This window comes from Trachemys scripta, chromosome 1 (genome assembly GCF_013100865.1).
Source record: "Trachemys scripta elegans isolate TJP31775 chromosome 1, CAS_Tse_1.0, whole genome shotgun sequence".
Taxonomy (NCBI): domain Eukaryota; kingdom Metazoa; phylum Chordata; order Testudines; family Emydidae; genus Trachemys; species Trachemys scripta.
This window is the reverse complement of record NC_048298.1, coordinates 5,369,534-5,390,772: the sequence shown is the minus strand read 5'-3', so window position 1 is coordinate 5,390,772 and position 21,239 is coordinate 5,369,534. Positions and strand designations below refer to the sequence as shown.

The 21,239-nt window shown below is 44.2% G+C and overlaps 2 protein-coding genes across 6 annotated transcripts in view; one reads left to right on the top strand and one right to left on the bottom strand.

The window, feature by feature from the left end:
• Positions 1 to 17,893, top strand: part of COPG2 (COPI coat complex subunit gamma 2) — a 34,546-nt gene extending 16,653 nt beyond the window's left edge. Inside the window, exons 9-24 of the mRNA XM_034763968.1 lie at positions 298 to 455; positions 1,435 to 1,568; positions 2,558 to 2,625; positions 3,429 to 3,617; positions 4,903 to 4,998; positions 5,495 to 5,738; positions 7,916 to 7,991; positions 9,725 to 9,828; positions 10,796 to 10,921; positions 11,907 to 11,969; positions 12,450 to 12,589; positions 12,976 to 13,147; positions 14,271 to 14,368; positions 15,553 to 15,691; positions 16,141 to 16,239; positions 17,443 to 17,893. Of these exons, the coding sequence (XP_034619859.1) occupies positions 298 to 455; positions 1,435 to 1,568; positions 2,558 to 2,625; positions 3,429 to 3,617; positions 4,903 to 4,998; positions 5,495 to 5,738; positions 7,916 to 7,991; positions 9,725 to 9,828; positions 10,796 to 10,921; positions 11,907 to 11,969; positions 12,450 to 12,589; positions 12,976 to 13,147; positions 14,271 to 14,368; positions 15,553 to 15,691; positions 16,141 to 16,239; positions 17,443 to 17,573 (2,037 nt within the window). The 3' untranslated portion in view covers positions 17,574 to 17,893. The remainder of the gene's footprint in view (positions 1 to 297; positions 456 to 1,434; positions 1,569 to 2,557; positions 2,626 to 3,428; positions 3,618 to 4,902; positions 4,999 to 5,494; positions 5,739 to 7,915; positions 7,992 to 9,724; positions 9,829 to 10,795; positions 10,922 to 11,906; positions 11,970 to 12,449; positions 12,590 to 12,975; positions 13,148 to 14,270; positions 14,369 to 15,552; positions 15,692 to 16,140; positions 16,240 to 17,442) is intronic.
• The window catches only part of MEST, a 30,286-nt gene continuing 26,890 nt past the window's right edge, over positions 17,844 to 21,239 (bottom strand). For all 5 annotated transcript variants that reach the window (XM_034763997.1, XM_034764006.1, XM_034764015.1 and 2 more), the window contains one exon: positions 17,844 to 19,571. In XM_034763997.1, the coding sequence (XP_034619888.1) occupies positions 19,454 to 19,571 (118 nt within the window). In that variant the 3' untranslated portion in view covers positions 17,844 to 19,453. The remainder of the gene's footprint in view (positions 19,572 to 21,239) is intronic.

The window sequence follows — 21,239 nt, the reverse complement described above, 5'->3', positions numbered from 1 at the left end:
AGGGTGGTGGACAGGTTGGTTTTATAGATCTTTCCCTCTCTAATATCTGGTTCTGACAGCCTTACCCTTAAGGACCATGTGGGAACAGCTGGAACTGTAGTTCTAGTCATTTGTGAGTAACTTGTTTTCATATAAAGATGACAAGGTACTTTTAGGAAATAGCTGGTCTGATTACTTGTTGCACTCAGAAAACGTGATAATATCAAATCCTTCCTAAGAGAACATGTATTTAAGGTATTTAGTTTTCGTTAGGGACTGTCCTTATATGTATATCCTATTTTCCCTCTGATTTTGTAGTATCATGCATTGGGGCTGCTTTACCACCTCAGGAAGAATGATCGCCTTGCAGTTTCCAAGATGCTGAATAAATTCACCAAATCTGGACTGAAATCTCAATTTGCATACTGCATGCTGATCCGAATTGCCAGCCGGCTTCTGAAAGAGTCTGAAGAGGGGTAAGAGGAGAATCAACCATCTAAAAATAGGGTGGTATATAAATACTAAGAATAGAGAAACAACTTGGGGTAACAACAGAGTGTAACTAGGAGTAAAGGGATAGATTAGACTGAATTAAAAAAAAAAAAAAAAAAAAAAAAAAAAGCTTCCTGACCATGTGCTTTTTCATTGTGACAGAGTCTCCCAAGGGAATTGGGGAGCCCCTGCTATACCTCTACCCCAATATAACGCTGTCCTCGAGAGCCAAAAAAATCTTACAGCGTTATAGGTGAAACCGCATTATATCGAACTTGCTTTGATCTGCCGGAGTGCGCAGCCCCGCCCCCCTGGAGCACTTCTTTACTGTGTTTTATCTGAATTCGTGTTATATCGGGTCACGTTATATTGGGGTAGAGGTGTATTTGGGACGCTTAAAACAAGATTAGACAGCAATAAAAAAATCCATTAAGAATCTATCTGTACTGGTAGAGAGATGGACTGGTTGATCAGAGGTCTCTTTCCATCTCTGATTAGTCATCCTAGTAGAATAAAGGTTGTACTGTTTAGGACTTTAAATTCTGGATTGAAGGTCCTTTATCAGTGAAAATTGTTGCTTACTGGATGTGGCCTACAATAAATATCAAGATGTTTCTCTTCTAAATGTATCCCTGACTTGTTAAAGATTGAATGGGTGTTTGGACAAATTTAGAGATTAATATACTAGCTATTAGAACCATACTATAGTGTGCTATTGGGTATCCAAAATTAGTCTAGTATTGTAAGTAGGGAAACATGGTAATGTGAATGATTTGAGCTATGTTCTAGCAGAGTCAATACTGTAACTTATGACTTTAGTGTAAAAAAAAAATTTTGCATATCTGTTCCCAGATAAGAGATCCATGTAGTGTCACAGCAGAACTTGTTTATAAACATTTCATCATGTTACTAAGAAATAGAGTGCCTCTGTTTGAAATTATGTGCGCTCCATTTCGTTGGCAGGCACGAAAGTCCATTGTTTGACTTCATTGAGAGCTGCCTGCGAAATAAACATGAGATGGTTATTTATGAAGCTGCCTCTGCAATCATCCATCTTCCAAACTGCACACCAAGGGAGCTGGCTCCAGCTGTGTCAGGTCAGTCAAGGAATGAACCCTTTGTGCCCTCTGCTGCTGGGATGTTCTGGAAAGACTTTATTGCTGCAATATTTGTTGGCTAAGATATTTTAAAGGTGAAGGAGATCAGGGTATGTTTGGTTTGTCATACTGTAGGGCTAAGGATAGGCAAGGTGGCAGAACACAGAACCAAGAAATTGAAGTGTAACGTCTATTATACCTATACATTAAAATATTAACTACTACTAAGAATACATTTTCTTTCACATATCTGCAACTGTAATTTTTTCTGACTCTCTCCTCAATTAGAAACAATTGAATGGGAAATGACTTGGGCTTTGGAGAGGAGGGTCAAGAGACTGGTCACCAAAAAGGGACTGAGTACTTTATCCTCTCCCTGACTGAGGGAAGCCAGGGGAGAGAGGAAGATTTTGAGAAGGGTGGATTGATAGATATGAACTCCAGGTGGTAGAAAAGCTCAGGTCTTTGAAATAAGCTGAAAACTGGGAGGTGAAATTTTAATTGAATTGGGAGACTAGGAAACTGTTCATGGATGGTGAATGTAACAGTATGAGGAGATAGATAGCAATACATATTTGACTAGAACCTTTAAATGCCCCAACAGTAGAGCCAACCTATGTGTGCGGACCACTGGACATCCTTCTCTCTCTAGTTGCCCCTGCTTCTTCAAGGTGTATCTCTTTCTCAGCATCTGCTGTGGATGAAACTGACTTGAATTGTGTAGTGCTTGTGTGTTGTGTGTTTCACTCTCAATGTACTGGAGTGTGGTAGTTCTCCTGCATCATCCAGAACCTGTTACCCCTTGTGTGTCACCTGAAGTAGTTCTCTGCTGCGCTCTTGAAGTGTATCCTGGTCACAAGGATTATTGGTCTTTTCTCCCAAGCATGTTAGTGTCTGGATTTGCAGCATTGGAAGCCAGCGTCTGTTGAAACACACTACTCTGTAAACTCCTGCATCATAAGTCACTTCTCTAAATGTTTTATTTTCAGTGTTGCAGCTCTTCTGTAGTTCTCCCAAACCTGTCTTGAGATATGCAGCTGTAAGGACCCTTAACAAGGTGAGTTTCTGAGATCTCTTAAACAAGTGTTCAGGTATAAATCTTGGTGTGCAAAGCAAAGCATTGAAGGAAACCAAACTTCTGTGCGGAAAGATGTTTCCTAAGGAAGTAGGGCTGTTACTCATGCGATTACTGTAAGAGCAGTCTCTTCATGCTGATAGATCAGCCTTCCACTACAACAAAAAACTATCCAATAGTAGTCAGGCTAATGATGCTCAGTTATGGACCAAGGGACTCCTGACACTTTTATAGTTGGATAACTTGTTATCTGCTATGGCTGTAAATCAGTGCTTTCTACCATAGGAAAGTTGTTGGGATTCTGAAGTTTGGGGTACAAAGCGTTAATTTCTAACTCTCGTGATTTGGCTGCCTGTATATAGTTTCTGAATTGGAAGAGTATGGGGTGAGTAAAGCGGTAATCTGGCCTGATTTCAAGTTGGCAAACTGCAAAGACTAGGAACACATAAATAGAGCCACACCAGTGCTTACAACACGAACCAACCCTTCCAAGTGTCCTGCGCTGGCGTAGGACATGGAACCATGTCTCCCTCTACTGCTGGCTCCGCTAGTTGTAACTACCTGCTATTTACAGTTAAAGGTGTTATTTCTGCAGCTCAAGTGAGAGCCTGAGGCCTGTGTGTTTGAAGCTCAAAGGGGTCTCTGGTGAGGTCCCTGCTGACAGCCATGGCCTACGTATATGTGGCCAGTTTGTTCTGTAAGCACTAGGCCCTGATGAATGAACAGAAAGCACATGTTCTGATCCTTGCTCTAGTATATTATTGCCAGATTTACTTTCTTTCCAGGTGGCCATGAAGCACCCATCCGCAGTAACTGCCTGCAACCTGGACCTGGAAAACCTGATTACTGACTCAAACCGCAGCATCGCTACTCTGGCCATCACCACACTCCTGAAAACAGGGAGCGAGAGCAGCGTAGACAGGCTCATGAAACAGATCTCCTCCTTTGTGTCAGAAATATCAGATGAGTTTAAGGTGAGGCATGGGAGGCCTTTGACCTTTACTACTGCAGATTTTCCTCCTCCTGTTTTGTGAAGCTTTTCCAGTTGCAGAGAATCCTTCAGTCATTTAGCCTTGTACCATGAAGCCAGCTGGCATTTCTTGAGATGCAGTCTGTTAAAAGCAGAGGGCCATCTTTCTGCTTCTCTTCCTTTTTCCCAAAGATCCTATGGGATAAGAAACTCTGTCTGCTAAAAGAACAAGGAGTACTCGTGGCACCTTAGAGACTAACAAATTTATTTGAGCATAAGCTTTCGTGGGCTAAAACCCACTTCATCAGATGCATGCAGTTGACTGTCTGCTGTTGACTGAACTACAATGCACTCTAAGCACCACTGTAGCAAGGAACTGTCGATTGTAACTGTCTTGTGAGAGGAAGGGTGGTTTTAAGTTTTGATAATGATCCTTATGTATATCCAGCACATCTGACCCAGGTGTACCCCAGCACACTTTGTAGTCTGATAGTTCACACAGTCTCTAAACTATATCAAATTCCAGAAAAAACATACCAAGGCTGGTCATTCGACAGTCAGGAAATACCAAAATGAAGGCTGCCGACACATTCTAACCTCTGCCTCCTGTGTACTTCCAATCAGTCTTTAATAGCATAGTTACATACTGTTTCTCTGGACCCCAGAATGAGGTAGAGATCTGCAGGAGATGCCCCTCTTAACATCATTGGTTAATTTGTCCCCATGGGGCATGAGAGGACACACATTATAATGATACAGGAATTGACTCACACACACACTCTCTCTCTCATATGTGGCAACTGTCTACCTAGGTGCCACCAGACTCCTTGTTGTTTTTGTCTACCTATGAACAACAAACCTATGTACTCATTGTAAGACAGGAGGGGATGAATGTTAGATGCACTTGAAACTGCAGAGGGAATGTGTATAACACAACACAATTACCCAAACTGGAATTGGGAATTGGGCCAGGCTCTTAGAAAATCACTCCTGCCCAGAAGCATTATGGGATCTCCCATTACTAAGCGGGGAGGCCAATGACTTACAACGCAAAACAGCTTCTCCAGCATCACAGTGCCCAGCATCATGCTAGCACATTGGCTCAGTACCGAGCAGGAGGTAAGAGTGCCACCTTCTGAATCGCTAGCACCCAGCTTTTCCTGTCTGAATGCTGAGCTTGTATCTGGCAAGATGACAGCTTGAGGTGGTGTGTCTGCAAGATGCTTCTTACGTCTCATAGAGAACATAATGCACGATACTAAAGTCCTGTGTCCTCTTCTGTCTTGCAGGTGGTGGTAGTGCAGGCCATCAGTGCTCTGTGCCAGAAATACCCACGGAAACACACTGTAATGATGACCTTCCTCTCCAACATGCTCAGGGATGATGTAGGTTTAAAGCCTTTCTTACGTAGTTACTAGCACGTAATTGTGGTGGTATAGAGGGAATCCTATGTTGTTAATGTTTTCCTTTGGTGGTTGTACAGCATCAGTGGGGTTTGATTGATATTTCTGAACAAGACCTTGCTTATTTCGGTTCTTGAGCTATCTGATATGTGACTTTGCCACATTTCAGATCAGCCGACATAATCGCTTGGTACATCAAAAATTGGCCTGGATAAACATTTATAAAATGTATTATCAAGAACAACCCTGCGTTGGCCTCAGGGAGCTGGGAAGGACCTATGAGGACACCCAGCCCATCTCCTCTTCCTCCTCCTCCTCCTCTGATTCTGTGTGTATATGAACACTTTTGTTTCCTTAATGGAGGGAAACTGTATTCATAGTGTGAGGGCAAATGGGCACCTGTTCTTGTACAATGAAGAGCTGCATTTGCATCTGAGCAGTGCCTGCAGGATAAGCATCCTTTCCTTTTCCCTCCTAGGGTGGCTTTGAGTACAAGCGAGCCATTGTGGACTGTATAATCAGCATTATCGAGGAGAATCCTGAGAGTAAGGAATCGGGCTTGGCTCACCTCTGTGAGTTCATTGAAGATTGTGAACACACTGTTCTAGCCACAAAGATACTCCACCTGTTGGGCAAAGAAGGGCCAAGGACCCCATCTCCATCCAAGTACATCCGCTTCATCTTCAACAGGGTAGTTCTGGAGAACGAAGCAGTGAGAGCTGGTAAGCTACACAATTAAATACTTGATTGGCTTCATGTGTGCACACATGGAGTCTGGAACAAGGTGCTGGGGTGGGAGGGTGCTCTAAAGGAACAGTCCATAACTGTCTCCCAGTGTGCCTGCTCTTGGATTGCTCTTGGCTGTTTGCATTAACTCTTCTCATGTCACGTTAACATGAATGCTAAATATTCCTACTCTAAGGGGCATGATCATCATCTGCTATATATAGCTGTTAGCTTCTGGCTCTTCCCTTGTGAGCATAAATGTCAAAGGTAGAGTAGTGACAATGAGTAAGGAGGAGAAATGTTACCCACTCTTTTAAGTTGATGCATGAGTCTGTACAGGTCAGACTTGGCATCATAAAAGCCGAGCTATTCAGGACTTGAAGTAGGTGTCTTTTTTGTTTCTATGGAAAAGTGATTTTTCTTCTAAGAACTCTCCTCTGAAATCTGTTGCACTCCTTTCCCCTACAGAGAATCTTTAGACTGTGTTTTTAAAGGCAGTTGACCTTCCCCTCTCCACAATCAGATCAGAGTGGGATATACTCCTACCCCTTAGATCACCTCCCTCTGAGCCAGTAGAGGAGTTAGTATGTTAGGAAAGGGAATTAAAATTGAGCTTACATTTCTGTTGTGAAACAGATTGTATTGTATTGAATCCTGTTCTGAGTGGCATTGTTTTAGCACTGAGGCCTGGGACCAGATACGGAGCATCCGATGGGAGTCATAAAGACCTTGTCATGGGGTGCGTCACTCATTGCTAGAATGGCGCCTCTTCCTGGTCACTCTGGGGAATAGCTTGCCTGGTTGATGCCCCTACCTGCATTTGCATGCCGTCCTCTGCCTCTCTCTTTGGGTCTGCAGCCCCACTCTCGCCCCATGGGTGGCTGCTGCCTCTTCATGACTCAGCCCTCCGGCCAGGTCACTTCACGTATTTTCCCCTTCCGGGATACCAAAGTCTTTCTCCAGCAATCCTGGGCAGCCTTCCCATTCACTGCCTCTCAGTGCCACTCCCTCAGTGGCTGGCAGGGGAACCTGGGCCCACCCTCTACGCCGGGTTCCAGCTCAGGGGCTCTCTCAGCAGCAGCCACGGTCGGCCCTAACCCATATCTTGCTGCATTTCCCCTGAGCTTTTCCTACCTTTCTGGCTCTCCCCCTTCCCTGCGTTTGCCAACCCAAACTCCCTCCTCCCAGGGAGCGACTGTAGGCTACTCCCAAACACCTCCCTTCACCGTGGGAGTGACTGCAGACTACGCCCCTACAGCCTCTTTCTGCTTTCAGCTCCTGGGCTTTCTACAGCCTCCTCCTCTTCCAGTCCAGCTGAGCCTCCTGTGTAATGCCCTGCTCCCAGGTTCCTCCTCCAGGGGCAGCCAATTGACACAGCTAGCGACCTTCACCCCAGTAAGCCTTGTGTGGGTTGAACACCCCAACACAGATCCGTTGTACAGAAACTTCAGCAGAGTAGCCACAGATCTTTCTGTCAGAAGGATCTTCAAAAGTGAAATTTAGTAAAGAGCTAAATTCTCCCCTTTGCATATATAAAGCTCCCTCAACGCCAGAGTTGAAGTCAAATTAAGTTGGGTTTTTTTTATTCGCTTGGACTGGCTGCTTTAGGGGTAGGTATTGGGATACAGAGCCTTTCATCTTGAAGGCATTGGTTCCAATCTGGTGGAATAGCGAGGAAAGTCACTGCCACCTATGGAAAATGAGCTTGCTTCAGTGTACTTTCTAATGGGCATGTGTGTATTTGCACCCATGACGGCAAGTGCCAGAACAGCCAAGGATTGGAATGTGCTATGGAGATGGAACTGTCCTCAGTTCTGGAAGGATTATCTAGCAGTGTTTTGAGGCAAAGCGGTGTGGTGAGGTATGATGCAGAGGAAGATTGGACTGGTGCTGCCCATCCTGTCCCTCTTCTGTTACTGAAGGACAGGCCCCAGGGTTGTTGGCCAGGTGCCTTTTAGTATTGAAGAAACATCCTTTAAATAGAATTAAAAGGCAATTTCTCCACTTGTGTGAGAGTCTACAGTTGGTGAGGCACAGATTTTAAGAGAAACCTCCCTGATTGTAGCTTCAGGACGATCGCATACATGCTTGCTTTAAAAATCCTCTGTGCATGTTTTGGAATAGGCTTCTGGCTACAGATTGAACACCTTTCCTACTTTGTTTTCTCATCCAGCTGCTGTGAGTGCATTAGCGAAGTTTGGGGCCCAGAATGAGAGCCTTCTTCCAAGCATCCTGGTGCTTTTGCAGAGGTGAGCAGAGTAAATGCCAGTGCATGTGCTTTGTTCTTTAATACTCTAGATAGGGTCAAGCCAAGTCACTAGTTGAATAGAAGTGAACCAATATGCTGAACAGGAGATGGAGTCGGTAGGTGGCATTATTCCCTTTGAGTCACTCCTGGTGCTAGGGAACACTGGGACACCAAAGTTGTGGTGTTTTGAGTGACTCTCAAAACAGGTCCTGACCATTTGGAGTCATGTAAACTTGTGGTTCTTTTATGAAAAGTAAGGGTGTTTAACTGGTTCTTAAAACATTCCATTGTGGGTAGTACACCTAAGGGGTAACTTACAAATGTTTTTGCTCTCGTGCCTCATGAAGCAATAGGTATTAACTCACTTTTCTGTTAGGTTAAGTAACATGCCCAAGGCCAAATAGTGACTGCTAGGATTGGAACTCAGGTGTTCCAGGCTCCCAGTCCTGTGCATTTTCCAGTAAAACCATCCAGCCTCCTTAATATTCTCTGTACAGTCAGTTGTACTTGGAGACAGTCACCTACACGTATGTAGCACTGCTGTGCATTTTAAAACAATTGCCATGTTTCACTTCAGTGGTAGGCAGTGATTCAATGGGTAACTAATGTGTTTTGGGGTCTTGTGGGGTGAAAGGTACCATGTGTATATAGTAGTAATTGTAATCTACCTAGAACTGAATTCTTGTTAAAAGATGACTTGATGGCCATGTTGACGTACGTGTCCCCTTTCTGTGCCCTCTGATTTGGTTCATGTATCTGACAATAAAGCTTTTTAAAACCCTGTTGGGATTCCGTCTTTCTGCTCGGTTTCCCAAGAACTCAGTTTGACTCCAGCCTTCATCTCTCAGATACCGTTGTTTGGCATACAGCAGTGCTATGCTGAGTTGACCAGACTCAAACGCAGGGGGGATGGATGCAGGGTACATCACAGCTCCAAAGTTATACAGAAACCTTCTCCCTTTTTATACATTACACCTCGTGTTGCATCACGCATTTTTGGATTGGCTGATTACTTTGCAGGAACCAATCCCTGTTCACCATGTGTTGTCCATGCATTGACCATGGTTCGACTTCCTCTTAACAAATCATGTAGAGATTAGATAATCTATTTCATATTAAATAATTTACTGCGTGTTCTCCCTCTTATCTTAGCTGGCTCAGACATTCTGTCAACTTAGCCTACTGACCTATTTACTTATCTTATGTAGCATAAACATTCTGTTTTCAACCTGATGATTCATTTATGTCCCTAATTCTATCTTCCAAAAAATGAGGCCTCCCTCCATGTGTTAATTATTCATGTCAGGCCAGGCCTCAGCTACAAACCCCTGTCAGAATCAGTAGCCCCAAAATATGAACTGCAGGTGTGTTCTCTATGTAACCTGACCCAGGTTTACAGGGTAACAACCCAATTGGTGATCTCCTAAGTTCCTTTGATACGTTGCACTTGAGTATGAACGCTTTAACTAACTGCCGTATACGTAATGGAGAAGACTCTTGTGTGCACAAGAAAGCCAAGTGAATTACTATGCTAAACAGACTTGGATTTTATTATTTTAGAGATGGGGGGATGGCATGGAGTATTTACATAGATCACAACTATAATATTGTGTGAGGGTAATCTGTAAATCCATCGGAGGGTTTAGGTTAGCATTGCAGTATCAAGCGCAGAGTTTCTTCCGTAGTGCTGGTTTTTGAACTATTTTGACCCCAACGCGCTCATTCCCCAAACAGGTGTATGATGGACAGCGATGACGAAGTTCGTGACAGAGCAACATTCTACCTAAACGTGCTGCAGCAGAGACAGATTGCACTGAACGCTGCCTATATCTTTAATGGTTGGTAATGGAAGTGAACACAGCACTGCTCATCCTAGAAAACTGCACTTTTCTTCTTGTATGTTAGAGTTGTATCATCTTCTGGGTCGATTCCATTACAAATAGCAGTCATTTCCAACGCAGCCTTGATAACTTCAGTCAGGATGCCTGGAATGAACAGAGCCAAATACTATGTGGCATTAACACTTCTGAGTAAAGTATCTGAATACTACATAATGTATAGTTGCGGAGGGAGTATTGTCTAGTGGCTAGAGCATAGGCAGTGGTAGTCAGGACTCCTGGGTTCTGTTTCCAGCACTGCTGTGCTGTGTGACTTTGGACAAGGCCCTTATCCCCCATTTTACAGCAAGTAAGGTGAAACGGCGATCTTGATTAGGGGACTGGTGGTTGGCTGTAAAGTGCTTTGAGGTCCCTGGATGAAATGTTATATGCGCAAAGGGTTTATTATTAAGACAGTGTATTTTCAGAACAGTTTGCCACTCCTAGGAGGATGTATTCATGCTGCATGTCAACCCTTTCAGTCCTCAGGTGCCCTCTGTGCGCCAGTTTTCTGTCACTGCCTTGTTCAGAGCAGACTTTTGAAGCTCTTTAACATCTGAAGGCATTTTCAGTGCTCTGCTCACCATGGGGTTAAAAAATGCTTTTTGCCATCTTCTTTTAAACTAAACCCGGATTGTATTTGAGCCAGTCTGTTCCATGCATCCAACTCTCTGACACAAACCAACTGAAAGGATGTAGAGGAGCTTTAAGCTCTCTCTAAAGCTTGCCTTGTGTGGTTTCAGAAGAGAGGTAGTTGAGGCACAGGCCTGATGATCAAACTTTGGGACTGTTCTGCAGCTTCCAATTAAGCAGACAGCCCTACATTCTTACCAGTGTAGTGAGCACTGTATGTTCTGCTTCCTCCCTGGACATTGTAGTTTCTAATGTGAAGCAGACACCCTTTGTATTAATCACCTGTATTTTGCAGGGTTGACAGTCTCCGTTCCTGGGATGGAGAAGGCCCTGCACCAGTACACACTGGAGCCTTCTGACAAGCCTTTTGACATGAAGACAGTTCCATTAGCTACTGCACCAATCTTTGAACAGAAAGCAGGTAATATTCAGGCTTCCTTTAAATAGCACCTAGTAGAGAAGGGGCTGGCTTCATAGACCAAGCATCACGGTTATGATCCCAATACTGGGGGACTTCCTGAAGTTGCATGCTCCAATCACAGCAGGGTCAGCACGGCCATCCCCCTTTGGAAATGGATACAGTTAATACCACCTAACTCCTGGTGTGTTTGGTCTGATGCGGTCCTGTTTGCGTCTCCTTGACATTGGAGAGCAGAGCGTTTTCCATAAGAAGAAATGGCTTGCCCGCCCCCACCCTCTTTGGCCCAGGTTCCTCTCTCTTACTCTAGTGCAGTGTTTGCTGCTGCTTTCTACCCCTGAGGCGCATGCACATCCGAGCTGCTGTGTGTATCATTTATGAACAGCGTCTGGATCTTTGCAGATTAGAAGAGCTGTATAAAGCAAAAATATTTAAAATGGTTTTGCCAGTTTTCTGTTTCATGCCTAACGCATGTCTGATCTCCCAGTGTTTCTTTCGTGCTATCCATTAGATCTTGGAGGTTGGGGGAAATGAATGATTTGGAATCAGATTAATGATATGGTCTCCTGAGAACAGAGTAAATAGTAATCTGGTGCCATATGAGAAATGGTGGCCTGTCGTACGCAATACTGTATTCATACAACATAGCTCCGCTGCTGTATTATGCCCAATAGCTGGAGTAGTCGTGGAATGAAAGTCAGACCTGCATTCCTAATATGTTTGGTGATGGCAACAGCGTTTAATTCCTGACTGAGGGTGGGGCTCTGTTACCATTATTCATTAATCTCTCTTCTCTTGGGAGGTCGCAGATTGTGAGGAGAAGAGGTGATGCTTTGATTAGTGTATGCAAAAAATTGGATGAGAAACAACATGCAGTAAAATGTGTGGCCCACATGACTGCTTCGTGAATCTGTAGGGCAGATTTAATGGGGCCTGAAAGGAGTCTGAGGAGCTTTATAACACAGTATCTTTGCTTCTCTTCTTACAGAAATTGCACTAGTGGCCAGCAAGCCTGAGAAAGTTGCTCCGTCCCGCCACGACATATTCCAAGGTATGGGAAGGGGGGATCAATGGGGTCTCCAATGCATGCCCACCTAGGGGGGTACAGAGGAATGTTTTGGGGGGCACAGCAGGGCCCAGGTCAGCCCTCATGGGGGGAGAAGGGGTGCCCGGAGGGAGCCGCTCCAGCTCTACCCCCTAACCCTTGGTCGTAGCTATGGCCCCAGCTGCGGCCCTGCTCCTGGCTGCAGCTCGGCCACGGGTCCCCTCTCTCTGTCCCTGGCTGTGGCTCCATTCCCAGCCTCCAGCCTGGCTGCGACTCCATTTCTGGCCTGGGCAGGTGTGGACACATGCCATTATTGGGGGAAATGGGGGACGTGAGAGGAAAAGTGTGGGCACCGCTGCTCTAATGCTCAAAGACCTGTGGAGGGAGGTGTGGTTGTGCCAAGTGTTTTACCACTGGTAGGGAAGGAGGCGATTCTCAAACCTGTCATCCAAAGGCGTCTAACACTGTTCATCTGTTTCTGTGCAGAGCAACTGGCTGCCATTCCCGAATTTAAAAGCTTGGGTCCCTTATTCAAGTCATCTGAGCCAGTTCAGCTTACAGAGGCAGAAACAGAATACTTTGTTTGCTGTACAAAGCACGTGTTCACTAATCATATGGTTTTCCAGGTAAGACAAGTACATTTGCTGGTGTTCCAAAGGGACTCTTCAGAGACTGGGTATTCTATAAATGCATTGTGTGTGCTGGAGAAGAACATCCTGTCCTAGTGGGAGCTGTAGTGGTGACCAAATTGAGTATTTGTGACACCTGGAGACCTCCAGTCTTCTGCTTCTAGGCTAGTGAAGAGTAGTCTTGTCCTGAAAATCAAGAGGGCGAGAGACATGAGTCAGTCTGTAGAGTTCTCCCTGCCATCAGGACTACAGAGAGCATGATTGGTAATGAGGTGGGATGTTCTCCATGTTTACGGCAATACGGTAGCTGATTTCAGAAAATCTTTAATAAAAAAGTGTTTGCTGCACTCAAGTCCCTGCCTTTTTATGCTTCACTCTTGCAGTTCGACTGCACAAACACCCTAAATGACCAGTTACTAGAGAGGGTCACTGTGCAGATGGAACCGTCGGATGCTTACGATGTGATTCGCTCTATCCCAGCAGCCAGTCTTTCTTACAACCAGCCGGGCATGTGTTACACTCTCGTCCGACTGCCCCAGGATGATCCCACTGCAGGTACCAAATGGAAGGATAATGTTTTGCATGTGTCGGCCACTTGAATGAATTCTCAAAGAAATGCTGGCTAGGTGCTTAGGATTTGCATTGAATGTGTTAATTTTGTAGGTCTTGCATGTTAGATTCTACCATTGTTTTGTTTTTGTTTTCAAGTGTCAGTGTCACCAGTGTTTGTGTAGGATCTACAGTTAGTCAAAATAATATATACACTTTGAAATACATACAACTACACTGGATGATTGAAAGAAAAATATGTAAAAGGAGGTGGAGCAATGCAGTTAATAATAAGGGGAAACTGAGGTTGTTGCTTTGACGTTATCAAAGCAGCAAACTGGAAAATATGGACACAGCCTGAAACTAAACACAGGAGCAGAATCAGACTAATGTTGCCTCTTTTCGACCTGAGCAGCTAGCCAGAGTTTGGGGCCCTGGGGAATGCTGGGAGTAGAAATTGTGGCTAGGTATTTCTTTGACACAGTTTTGTTTGTTTACAAAGAATGTACAAAGCCCTACAACTTTGAATGCAGAAGGAATCAAATGGCACGAAACAGCTTCCTTTGCTCACAGCACCAAGAACACTCTTTCAGCCTGCCCACATCCCCCTGACCCACAAACCTCTACCCAGGTTTTTTCCAGGGTCAGATGCTGTGCTTTCAGCTGCTCCTTCCATATGGCTACATCGCGCTCTCTCTCTCTGGTCTGTCTGTTCTGTGTGTTCTGCGCTTGCTCGCGCTTTCTCTCACACCCCACCCCACCCCACACCCAATTCTCAGCAAAAGCCCTCTGTCCGAACTCCTGGGTGCGTTTACAACCCCGGTCTTAGGTGGAGGGCTTCTGGTTAACTCACTCTGACCGTTGCATTAATTCAACGGTGTGTTCACTCCTGTTCTCAAAGAAGTTTGTGATCAATGCAGTCACTGTATGTCTCAGCATAACAGGCCCCACCCCCGTCTTAGCCCCACCCATTGTCCTGTTGGCGCCCAAAATGGTGGCGATGCCCTATGTGGCCCATTCCAAACAGAAAGAAAAACAGTTTAACAAATTACAAATGATACAAAGTTAATTATTTACACAGTTTAGACAAAAGAAATTACGTGCTCTTGATTCTCTCCTCTTTTCCCAGTCGCTTGTACTTTCAGCTGCACAATGAAATTTACAGTCCGAGATTGCAACCCAAACACAGGGGTGCCAGAGGATGATGGCTATGACGATGAATATGTGGTAAGTTCAGTCTTGTTTGCCGCACCTAAAGTGTACGTGTCTTCTTGTCCCTGTGGGATTCTCATCGCTCTGCCATAGTCTCCTTTTGTGTCTTCCCTGCCCCCCACTCTTTTCTCCTACCCTCCTGCCTGGAACGCATCCCAAAATCGTTCCAGCTATTCACCCTTTGCCTTGTTCAGATCCCTCCTAAAACCTCGTTTCTGCCAAATCTTTGTGCGGTGACTCCATTTGTGTACTTTAATCTTATTTGTGGGACCCTGTCCAACCCTCCCCCGCCCTATTTTGTTTGCCTGCACTCTTTCTTGTGTCATGTCTACATTCTAGATTAGAAGCTCCCTGTGGCTTAACTCTGTTCAGCGAGGTGCATGTGTTGGCATACACAGTAACTCCTCTGTTCAGTGAGGTGCATGTGTTTGCATACTCAGTAACTCCTCTGTTCAGCGAGGTGCATGTGTTTGCATACTCAGTAACTCCTCTGTTCAGCGAGGTGCATGTGTTTGCATACTCAGTTACTCCTCAGTCTTCCCTTGTGCTCTTGGCTTCTTGCAAGGTAACTTCCCCTAGATTTATCATAGGATCTAGAACGTGACCTCCAGTTGTAGTAATTGAGCATGCTTCTTGGATGGCACCTCTACTAGGGAGCTCATTTCACTCACATTTGTTTTAAAAGTCTTAAGCCTTGCTAATAAATCCCATAAGCATTACTTTGCCTCTACTTTCTAGGGCCTTCATGCACATGTTAAACTGCAGCTATCCCGTGAAATGAGTCTAGTGTACTGGAGCTGTACCAGTCATAACTGTAGCCTATGCTGCTGTCTTCCTCCCCGCTCTGTAAGCGTATGTCTGCACTTCAAGCTGGAGGTGACAGTTGCAGCTGCATAGATGTATGTGCGTTAACTCTGGTCAAGCTAGTGTAGTACAAATAAAGTGTTGCTGTGAGCAGCGGGATGGGCTTGCTGCCTTGAGTACAGTCCCAACTGAGACCCTTCTCAGGCAGCTACTCTACCCTGCCTCAGAGGCTGCACTGCTGTTTTTAGTGCACTAGCTCGATCTGAGCTAGTGTGAGTACATCTGCCCGAGATGGAAATGACACCTCCAGCTCCAAGTGTTAGACGTACCATAAGGTGAAGATCCTTTTGTGTGTGATTCCAGGCAGCCTAAATTCTCCCTCGTTTCTCCGCCAGCTGGAAGATCTGGAGGTAACCGTGTCAGATCATATTCAGAAGGTCCTAAAGCCCAACTTCGCAGCTGCCTGGGAGGAAGTAGGCGATGACTTTGAGAAAGAGGAAACCTTTGCTCTCAGTTCAATTAAAACCCTTGATGGTGAGATGATCCCTTCTCCCCCTGGTAACCCAGACGGGACTCTGCCCAGCTGTGGAAACAATGTTTGCGGTGTTCGGGGAAAGACTTTTTATGCTAGTTTAGAAAGATCCTTCTGGGGCCTGGTAAATTTGAGTACCCAGAGTGTGGCAGCTGCATGGCTGTGTGTGCTGCAGTGATGGGTTTGGAAACTGCACCTCCCCTCTGAAAAGTAGTGGCTTGGGGGAAAGTTGCACTCTTCAGTGACTATTTGTGATGGGGGAAGAGGTAAGGAAAGGTTGGCAGGTCCCTGAGGCCTCGCACTCCAGTTAATGAGCTAGATTGGTTAAACCCTAAGTCATGCTCAGAACATGTTCTCTAACTGTGAATCCAAGTTTCACAGGAAACTTGGCATCAAAATGTAAACAGACTATGTGAAAATAACCTTTTTTTCTCTTTAAACCTCAATGCAGAAGCTGTCGGTAACATCATCAAGTTCCTGGGCATGCAGCCATGTGAGAGGTCCGATAAAGTGCCAGAGAACAAAAATTCCCACACGCTGTATCTAGCTGGTAAGCGTCCACCACTGATGAGTTTGTTTTCATACTCCTCTGCAACACAAACTTATTACACTGCAATTTCCCGGGCGCCAAGAGATTCTGTTTTCAAATACTGAGAGAGAATGGATTACAGAACTATGTACAACAGCATGTTGTTTTACAGGATGCTGTGTTAGGTGCACCTCAGACTAGACCTTTCCATCCTTTCTTCCCTTGCTGCTTTTTGTCAGCAGGGTGTATTAAACCCCTTTGTGAAAGGACCTGCAGCCAAAATGCTTAAACTAAGCTCCCTACCCATCTCCAGGGGCAGGCCAGAACACCCCAGAGCACTTCTGTTTCCTAGTGCACCTTGCTCACTAAAAACCTGCCCTACCACTCCAGGCACTTGTATTTGGTGAGCACACTCCCCGTTCCTCACACATTTTGGGGATCCATGAAATTGGAAAGACAGCTTATTTCTACTCTCTTATTCTATTAACAGTAAAATACAAAACTGCATTAAAACTCTAGTATCTACTTCTAAGGGGTCAGATTCTGTATCTGCTGTGTACAGAATTCCTAGTGCCTCCAGTGGAAGTTTGGAACACAATCCATAGTTCTGTGCGTGGAGCCCTAACCCTTAGGAAAAAGGGTAATTCTCCAGGGTTGCTTTAATGTCTCTAGGGGCACAGCAGTAGGAGGAAAGGCTACAGTGAGTCCTGACAGGCTCTTCCTTTCTCAGCTGTGGCTTGGAACCCAGAGCAGCTCTGCTTATGGGCATGTAGCAGGAATGATCACTACCTCTTTGGACGGGTTTCAGAGTAACAGCCGTGTTAGTCTGTATCCGCAAAAAGAAGAACAGGAGTACTTGTGGCACCTTAGAGACTAACAAATTTATTAGAGCATGCTCTAATAAATTTGTTAGTCTCTAAGGTGCCACAAGTACTCCTGTTCTTCTTTTTACCTCTTTGGAGTGGCCTGGGCTTCAGGTGCTAGCCCTGCGTTTAATCCACTGTGTCACGCATCTTAAACCTGAATCTATTTGACATTAGCAGTCTTTAAGGAGGCTGTCTGTCTGAATCTTGTTACTGGGCTGAAAGCATGTGCTCCATTCTGTAGGTGGCTGCAGCTGTACAGCTGTCAGGTTCACAGGTTGGGCTTTGAGTCACTGAAGAGTAACTACTGGAGCTATTTCACTGTTAATCTACTCTGCAAAATCCTGCTCTTTGTCCCCAGGTGTGTACAGAGGTGGCTATGATGTGCTGGTGAGATCCAGGCTGGCATTAGGAGATGGAGTGACCATGCAGGTGACTGTCAGGAGCAAGGATGAAACACCAGTAGATGTCATCTTAGCCTCTGTAGGCTAAGTCATGCTATTTTTAATAGCTGCAGGGGAATTTCACCTCAAGGATCTTCAAACAGCCTGACTCTGTCCTGTCTGACCTTCTGCATGGAGTTTTTATTCTTTGTCATTTTGTATGAGGTTGCCGTAATGGCAGCTCTGGCTCATCTCTGTAACATACACTTAATGCTGGGTCTCACCCCCACCCTGGTCATCAGTTATATGTTCCTCTGACTGATTGCATCTGTGGACCTTACAAGACTAGGTAGGGGATAAAAACAAACTGGAATCAGACTTTTGTCAAAACAGATTTTTATTAACAGAAAATAAACATTGATCATTCCAGTTCCAAGTTGTGGAATTTTAGTTGAATTGTTGCTAATAAAATAGAATCTTTAAAAGTTTTGCCATAGCAACTGCTAGTATAGTATTGTTGATCACTCGGGAGAATAACTCTGCCAGCTGGGTTGACCACTGATAAATCTCAGTTCACTACAGCACAAGCAGCCTATCTTGGAAACCTTTCCTCTTGATGGGATGCTAGAAACTGGAAATCTGGTCAGTTGCAAAAAGCAGTGGTTCTCAGTCCCCCTGCCACCTTGGCTTTACTATCAATTTTATAATCTTTCTGCCTCTGGTGCTGTGTGAAAGCCATACAACCTCAATGTTGGACCAAACACCTAAAGTTTAGAAGTATGACCTGACTTCAGTTCTGAACCTTCAGCCTAAAATTGAGTTAAATACGGTCCCTTTTAAGGGGAGGACTTGCAACTCTTTAGGAAAGATACTACTTTCCGTAGTATGAGGTCGCATAAAGTCTCTGTATGCAGCATAGCCAGTACTTCAGGTTTTTTTAAACATGTTTTTAATATCTTTTATAATTCCCTGTGGTTTTAGGTAGTTATTGCTTTAATATTGGCAATCAGTCTTAGCTTAACAATCCTATGTGTATACTACACAATTTATCTGAAAATAACACTTCAAGTAAAGAGCCCTCTTGACTTTATGCTTCAGGCTGATTCTGGCACTGTATGCTACAGTAGAGCACATCTCTTCCAAGACACACTGGTGAGGCTACAATGCATTTTAATTTGCACCTTGTTATTGCATTATGGAGTGGAGTACTAATAATAGAGGTTAGGTGGTTAAGGAAACTTGCCTTTTAGGACTGTTCCACACTTACATTTTACTGGCACAACAGGGTTAGTCAGGGGAGATGCTGTGCTAGTAAAAGCCCTTCTGTAGACAGTTCTACCACGATGAGCACTCACAGCACTGTATAACTATTCACAAGGGGATTTTGCTGCCCTAGAGCAGTATAGTCAATGTGTAGACAAGCCCTTCAAAGGAAGAATTAGGTAACAAGGCCTGACAACGAATTATTAGTTCACATCTTTATAATGTAGGTATTTTCCCATTTTAAAGCTTGTCTATAGAGTAGCTCAGTTAAATGCACTTTCAGAGAAGAGAAGGATCTACTGTGCCGCTTACTGTTCTGGAAACAAACTAATTGGCATGTGGTTGCAAATGGGGTACTGGCTTCCTGGGATACGCTGGGCTTCTTCTGGCCCCAAGGACAGGAAAGGAGTCTTGGAATAGCATGATTACCAATGCCATCCCTCCTCCCCACCACTAGTTCCCAACTGTGCCCTCTGGCCTAGCAACTACTAGCCGTATCCTGTAACTTCCCTTGGATGTGCACGTTCTTTCACGCCTCCCTTTAGGTTAATCCTTCCCAGTGTTCAAAGGTTCAGTTCCTTACACATATACAGTAGTCTAACATACCCAAAGGTCACTCTGCACAGAACAGGAAAGTTAAGGGTCAGGTCTGGAAATAAAAGCACGCTGGCTCATAAAGTAAACAACACTGAACCAAAGCATGAGAGGGAAAGACCATGTTGCTGCTCAGAAGGAGTTGATGAAGTTCAAATATGCATTCAGGAAGCCCATAGGATCTTCAAGCTGTGGATAGTGGCTAATGTGGTCATCCAGAACAGAGACTGTAGACACAGGAAGCAGTTTCCTGTTGAAAGAATGCAACAACTAGTAACTGCATGCTCCATAGAGAGGCAGGCACCAAATCTGAAGTACAGGGAGTGGAGTAGACAAGCAATCAGACTAAGCTCCAAGAGGTGGAGTGGTCCCTACAACTGCAATAAGATCTCTTGTGATCCTGTGTGGCCATTCTTAACCAAAGGGGGACCTCCAGTAGCATGGGCGTTACATTATCGCCCACTTAGGCTGCATGCTTTTATATCACTCCTGTAGTTTTTGCCAGGCACTGTGCCAAAAAAAATCAATTGGAATATAAATACTGTACTGACATTTCAGTGTATAGTAGGGACATAGAAACAAGTCATTGTCTGCATTACCTTTTAGTTTGTACTAGGGCTGTCAAGCGATTAATCGCATTGTTAAACAATAGAATACCATTTCTTTAAATATTTTTGGATGTTTTCTACATTTTTAAACATATTGATTTCAATTACAGTTCTCAATACAAAGTGTACAGTGCTCACTTTATATTTTTATTACAAATATTTGCACTGTAAAAATGATATAGTATTTTTCAATTCACCTCATACAAGTACTGTAGTGCATTCTATTGTGAAAGTGCAATTTACAAATGTAGATTTTTTTGTTACATAATTGAACTAAAAAACAAAACAGTGTAAAACTTTAGAGCCTACAAGTCCCAGTCCTACTTCTTGTTCAGCCAATCGCTAAGACAAACAAGTTTGTTTACATTTACAGGAGATCCTGCTGCCTGCTTCTTATTTACAATGTCACCTGAAAGTGAGAACAGGGCATTCACATGGCACTTTTGTAGCCAGTGTTGCAAAGTATTTACGTGCCAGATACATTAAACATTTGTATGCCCCTTCATGCTGCGGCCACCATTCCAGAGGACATGCTAATGATGCTTGTTAAAAAAATGATGCATTAATTACTTAATGACTGAACTCCTTGGAGGAGAATTGTATGTCTCCTGCTTTTTTACCCGCATTCTGCCATATATTTCATGGTATAGCAGTCTCGGATGATGACCCAGCACATGTTGTTCGTTTTAAGAACATTTTCACTGCAGATTTGACAAAACGGGAAGGTACCAATGTGAGATTTCTATAGAGAGCTACAGCACTCGACCCAAGGTTTAAGACTCTGAAGCACCTTCCAAAATCTGAGAGGGACGAGGTGTGGAGCAACACTGATGTGGAAACTACAGAACCCGAACCACCAAAAAAAAAAAAAAAAAATCAACCTTTTGCAGGTGGCATCTGACTCTGATGATAAAAATGAACATGCGTCAGTCTGCACTGCTTTGAATCGTTATCAAATAGAACCCGTCATCCGCATGGATGCATGAATCTTTAGTACATCTGGCACGTAAATATCTTGCAACTCCGGCTACAACAGTGCCATGCAAATGCCTATTCTCACTTTCAGGTGACATTGTAAACAAGAAGGCAGCATTATCTCTTGCAAGTGTAAACAAACTTATTTGTCTGAGCAATTGGCTGAAGTAGGACTGAGCGGACTTGTAGGCTCTAAAGTTTTACATTGTTTTGTTTTTGAATGCAGTTTTTTTGTACATCATGGTATGTTTGTAAGTTCAACTTTCATGATAAAGAGACTGCACTACAGTACTTGTATTAGGTGAATTGAAAATTTTTTACAGTGCAAATATTTT